The following is a 6,136-nucleotide window of genomic DNA, read 5'->3' as shown; positions in this document are numbered from 1 at the left end:
TTTATGAGTTTAAATTGCAGCGGAAAATGTTAAGTAAAATGGATATGGATTAGCTAAGAAACCTCGCAAGATAACTCAACTAAAACTGGAATCTCCGACCAAGACCACACAGGAACAAGGAGGGAAATAAAGGATATTTCAACCAAGAACACACAGTAAACAAGGCTGAAATAAGGCGCCGACCTCGCAAGGAAGACAAGAACACTCGTAAGCATTCAAAGTTTGAGAGAAAATCTCTACACTTGGGTTTATATTTCTGAAAATTGGATGCTTACAAATGAGGGAGGCTTGGTCCTTATATAGCAAATATGTGCTTGGGCTCCAAGGCAACATTAAATGCTGGGGCAATTTCCTAAGCATGCTTGGGCTCCAAGGCATTTATTTAAAATTATGTAGAAAAAATATGCTAGATTTTTATAAAAACTAGGTGAGGAAAACTAGGTGAGGAAGACTAGAATAATACTCTAACTTGGGCGGCACTCTCCTTGGACGGTGCTTCTTGGACGGCATTTCTCGGGTCAGCTAGAGCTCGACGTCCAACTTATCATTGTGACATAGCTCGTATTTCTTCTAGCGCCAAAATAAGGATTCAGATCAGTGTTAAGTAAGAGTGCGCTAGAATTCGACATTGCTCCCGCATCATTCTCCCCTTCTTCAAAAGAATTTGTCCTCAAATTTTCATCATCCAAGTAGGGAGATAGATCACCAATATTGAAAGTAGCACTTATACCGCCATATTCATCAGGGAGTTCAATTTTGTAAGCACTTTCACCGTAGCGCTCAAGCACTCGAAATGGTCCATCGGCCCTTGGCATTAACTTGTTCTTTCGCTTCGAGGGACCTCTCCTTGCGAAGATGTAACCAAACAAGATCTCCCACCTTAAATGTAGGCTGTTTTCGATGCTTATTAGCTTTCTCCTTGTATCTTGCATTAGCCTTCTCAATTTGAGTTTTGATTTGCTCACAAGTACGCAAGAATGCAGCTTCTCTTTCCTTAGCTTCAAAACTTACCATCTCCTTCTTTGGAATAGGAATAAGATCAATAGGGAGATAAGGATTTATCCCATAAACGATCTCGAATGGTGCACGGCCAGTAGTCATAGACGGTGTACGATTATAGGCAAACTCAGCATGTGCCAACTTCACATTCCAATCCTTTGTGCTCTTACTCACTAAACCTCGTAACAAACTTCCAAGAGTTCTATTTGTCACCTCCGTTTGACCATCAGTTTGGGGATGGTGAGAAGTACTAAACAACAGCTTAGTACCAACCAAACGCCACAACGTCTTCCAAAAGTAGCTTAAAAACTTAGTGTCTCGATCGGAAACAATAGTTTTAGGAATGCCATGTAGACGAACAACTTCCTTGTAATACAACTCAGCAACTTTAGAAGCATCATCAGTTTTGTGACATGGTATGAAATGAGCCATTTTTTAGAATCGATCAACCACCACCATGATTGAATCTTTACCTCTTTGAGTTCGCGGCAACCCAACAATAAAATCCATGCTTACCTCGTTCCATGGTTGTGTAGGAACTGGTAAGGGAGTGTAAAGTCCCTTAGTGAATGAACTTTTCGATATTTGGCATGTAGCACACCTTGCTATCACATCTTGCACATCCTTGAGCATCTTAGGCCAATATAAGTGCTCTCCAAGGATATCATAAGTCTTATTGACGCCAAAGTGTCCAGCCAACGCTCCTCCGTGTGCTTCTCTAACCAATAGCTCTCGAATTGAGCTCTTAGGAATACAAAGCTTGTTTCCTTTGAACAAATATCCTTCTTGCACCGAGAACAAATTAGTAGAACTAATAAGTTCATTTGAAAAATCAGGATCATCTTTGTATAATTCTTTCAATTGCTCAAATCCAAGTAACCTCGCATCAAGTGCAACAAGCAAACAATGCCTCCTCGAAAGCGCATCAGCCACAACATTAGAGTTTCCCATTTTATACTTTGAAGAAAAGGTAATGGATTATAGGAACTCTACCCATTTGGCATGTCTTGCATTCAACTTTTGATGTCCATGAATGTGCTTTAGAGCCTCGTGATCAGAATGCAGAACAAATGGTTTTGGGCGAAGATAATGAGCCCAATGATCCCGTGCTCGCACAATCGCATAGAACTCCTTGTCATAGGTGGAATACTTCAGCCTTGCTCCACCCAATTTCTCACTAAAGAATGCAATAGGTCGTTTCTCTTGGATTAGAACAGCTCCAACTCCAACTCCGCTAGCGTCGCATTCAACTTCGAACAATTTGTCAAAGTTGGGCAAAGCTAGAATAGGTGTTGAACACAACTTATCTTTGATCTCATCAAATGCCTTTTGTGCACTTGGATTCCACACAAACTCTCCTTTCTTTGTTAGCTCGGTGATAGGTGCAACAATAGAGCTAAAATTCTGAATGAACCTTCGATAAAACGAAGCCAATCCATGAAAACTTCTAACTTCAGTAGTTGTTTTAGGAATAGGCCACGATTGAATTGCTTCCACTTTTGAAGGATCAACGCTCACCCCTTCTTCTCCAACGATATAACCAAGAAAGGTCACACTAGACACCATGAACATGCATTTCTCGAGCTTTGCATAAAGTTTCTGTTCTCTTAACTTCTCAAATACCTTTCTCAAATGTTCCAAGTGTTGCTCCTTATTTTTGCTGTAAATAAGAATGTCATCAAGATAAACAACAACAAACTTATTAAGAAATGGCCTTAGGACCTCATTCATCAGCCGCATGAAAGAACTAGGAGCATTGCATAACCCAAATGGCATAACAAGCCACTCATACAACCCTTGCTTTGTTTTGAAGGCTGTTTTCCATTCGCCTCCTTCTCGAATCCTCATTTGACGATAACCACTTCGAAGATCAATTTTCGAGAATACACGAGCTCCATTCAACTCATCAAGCATATCATCTAGCCTCGGCATAGGAAAGCGATACTTGATTGTAATATTGTTCACCGCTCGGCTATCAATACACATACACCATGTCCCATCCTTCTTGGGTGCCAAAAGAGCAGGTACGGCACAAGGACTAAAACTCTCTTGCACATAGCCTCGATCAATCAACTCTTGCACTTGTCTTTGCAACTCTTTAGCCTCTTCTGGATTGCATCGATAGGCTGGTTTGTTTGGGAGTGTAGCTCCTGGAATAAGATCAATTTGGTGCTCTATGCCACGCTTAGGAGGTAATCCAAGTGGCAACTCTTCCGGGAACACATCACCAAACTCATTCAACAACATTTGGACAGTCTCGTCATGAACTCCGATTCCTTCTTCCACATCTCGAACCATAAGAACATAAGCTTGTTCCCCTTGTTCTAATGCTTCAACAAATTCTTTAACATTCATAAACAAATTCTCATTTTTCTTCTTTACTTTGTTAGGTGACAAGGGTTTCAAGTGGAATCTGTTTTTACCCTTACTAACAATGTAAATGTTATCCCTTCCTTGATGAACAACTTCTCTATCAAACTGCCATGGTCGTCCCAATAGAATATGACACGCACTCATGGGTAACACGTCACACCATACTTCATCTTCATAGGGACCCACGACAAATGAAAGTAAAGCTTGTTTCTTGACTTTAATCCCACTGTTTTCTTTCAACCAATGCAGCATATATGGTTTATGGTGATTACGAGTCTCAAGCTTAAAGGAATCCACCAATTCAGTAGCAACCGCATTTGTGCAAGACCCACTATCAATAATCAAATTGCAAGTCTTACCATGCACCTTACAACGAGCATGGAAAATCTGCTCACGTTGCTCCATTTCAATCGGTGTGGATTGAATATGCAAGTTTCTCACCACGAACATCTCCTTATCAGTGTCATATGATGGTTCGACAATATGAGTGTGAACCTCATCATCTTCTTCATCTCCATCGTTCTGGACAGAATTGACCTCCGTCTCATTTGTCACCACGAAACATGGAGTAATCTCACCTAACTCTTGAAGAGTAAGCGCTCTCTTTTGGGGACATTCGTTAGCGATGTGTCCATAACCTTGGCACTTAAAGCATCTCCTAGCACTCATATTTTTAAAATCAGTAGCAACTTCTTTGCCTTTGTCTTTGGGTTCTTCCTTTTTGGCTTCCTTATTGAACGATGATGTAGCGCTTGACTTATAAAAAGGATTAACACCCTTAGAACCATCACGAGCAACCAGGGGTTTCTTTCCTTTGTCCTGCTTTTCAAACTTAAGAGCAAGCTTACACACATCATTAAAATCAAGGAAATTCTGAACTTCAACTCGTTGGGCCAATGAAGGACTCAAACCCTTAATGAATCGAGCAATTTGCATCTCTTCCTGTTCCTCAAGGTCACACACCATAATTAGTCTTTCAAACTCCTTAATGTAATCAGTCACGCTTAAATTACCTTGAGAAAGAGATGTAAGCTTCAAGTACTGCTCTTGTTCATAGTCTCTTGGCACGAAGCGTTTTTGCAAGTGCTTCTTCAACTTATTCCAAGTCTCAATCTTACTCTTTCTTTCACGCCTTCTTTGCTTCTTAAGGTTCTCATACCACAAGGATGCATACTTGGTCATTTTCAAGGTAGCAACCTTGAATTGCTTGTGTTCATCATAGCCTTTATATTCAAAGACTCTCTCCGCTTGTCTCACCCAATCTAGGAATTTTTCAGCATCAAGTTCCCCTTCAAACTCCGGGATATCAAGTTTTAATCCACGATCATCATCATTATTCCCCCTTGGTTCAAGAATGGAATGATGGCTCTCATCGGAATCTGAACTTTCAACGTGCCTCCTCCCCTTCTTTCTAAGAGTATGATTACAAATCTGATCAATCTTGTAATTCATTTGTGCCATTCGTTTTGTTAAGTCATCCATACGTTCCTCCCATGGTTCTTGATATGAACCATCATAAGACATCTTTTTTTTTTTTCACGGGTGAACAGTACCAGACGTTACAGTAAGATTTTTTTTTTTTCAAGATAATAACACGTGATTATGCTTTTCCCAAGACAAACTTGTTAAGAAACAAATTTGAACACTGCTCTGATAACCAAATTGATGTAAAACCGGATACCAAATCGGTGTGAATTTTAGACACGAAAAGGCCTGATTTGGTGAAGTATCGTGAGTGATATTTTTGGTGTTTTATGAGTTTAAATTGCAGCGGAAAATGTTAAGTAAAATGGATATGGATTAGCTAAGAAACCTCGCAAGATAACTCAACTAAAACTGGAATCTCCAACCAAGACCACACAGGAACAAGGAGGGAAATAAAGGATATTTCAACCAAGAACACACAGTAAACAAGGCTGAAATAAGGCGCCGACCTCGCATGGAAGACAAAAACACTCGCAAGCATTCAAAGTTTGAGGGAAAATCTCTACACTTGGGTTTATATTTCTGAAAATTGGATGCTTACAAATGAGGGAGGCTTGGTCCTTATATAGCAAATATGTGCTTGGGCTCCAAGGCAACATTAAATGCTAGGGGCAATTTCCTAAGCATGCTTGGGCTCCAAGGCATTTATTTAAAATTATGTAGAAAAAATATGCTAGATTTTTATAAAAACTAGGTGAGGAAAACTAGGTGAGGAAGACTAGAATAATCCTCTAACTTGGGCGGCACTCTCCTTGGACGGTGCTTCTTGGACGGCATTTCTCGGGTCAGTTAGAGCTCGACGTCCAACTTATCATTGTGACATAGCTCGTATTTCTTCTAGCGCCAAAATAAGGATTCGGATCAGTGTTAAGTAAGAGTGCGCTAGAATTCGACATTGCTCCCGCATCAGATACACCTAAAAATGGAATAGGACAACAAATGATCGGAATAATTGACTGATACACCTAAAAATGAAATAGGATAACAAATAATCGGAATAGAGGGAGTATATGATTTATTGTTATTATTATTTTTTATCCTCATTTTTTCTTTACCTACATTTTCCTCTATGTATTCTTATTTTCTTAATTTCTCTCAAAACAATGTTTTTTTGGTCTAAACCATCCGGTAATCCGAACCATATTGGGCCGACTAATCCGGATTTCGGGGCGTGTCCAAAGATTACGGTATTTAAACCTCTCCCAATCGCAGTTGTGGGGGATCGATCCGCAGATCTCCCTACCAAGCGCAGCTCCATGCTACCACTGCGCCAACCAAC

At 40.2% G+C, this 6,136-nt stretch overlaps 1 protein-coding gene across 1 annotated transcript; it reads right to left on the bottom strand.

Annotated features, from left to right (window-relative positions):
• Positions 1-1,977: 1,977 nt before the first annotated feature.
• LOC141649436 (uncharacterized) lies at positions 1,978-4,896 on the bottom strand. Its single transcript, XM_074458127.1, has one exon. The coding sequence runs from the start codon at positions 4,894-4,896 to the stop codon at positions 1,978-1,980; it is 2,919 nt and encodes a 972-aa protein (XP_074314228.1).
• Between the last annotated feature and the right edge of the window lie 1,240 nt (positions 4,897-6,136).

The sequence above is a fragment of the Silene latifolia genome, chromosome 3 (assembly GCF_048544455.1).
Source record: "Silene latifolia isolate original U9 population chromosome 3, ASM4854445v1, whole genome shotgun sequence".
Lineage (NCBI taxonomy): Eukaryota > Viridiplantae > Streptophyta > Magnoliopsida > Caryophyllales > Caryophyllaceae > Silene > Silene latifolia.
The sequence above is the reverse complement of the archived record's forward strand: the minus strand, read 5'-3'. Positions and strand labels throughout refer to the sequence as shown.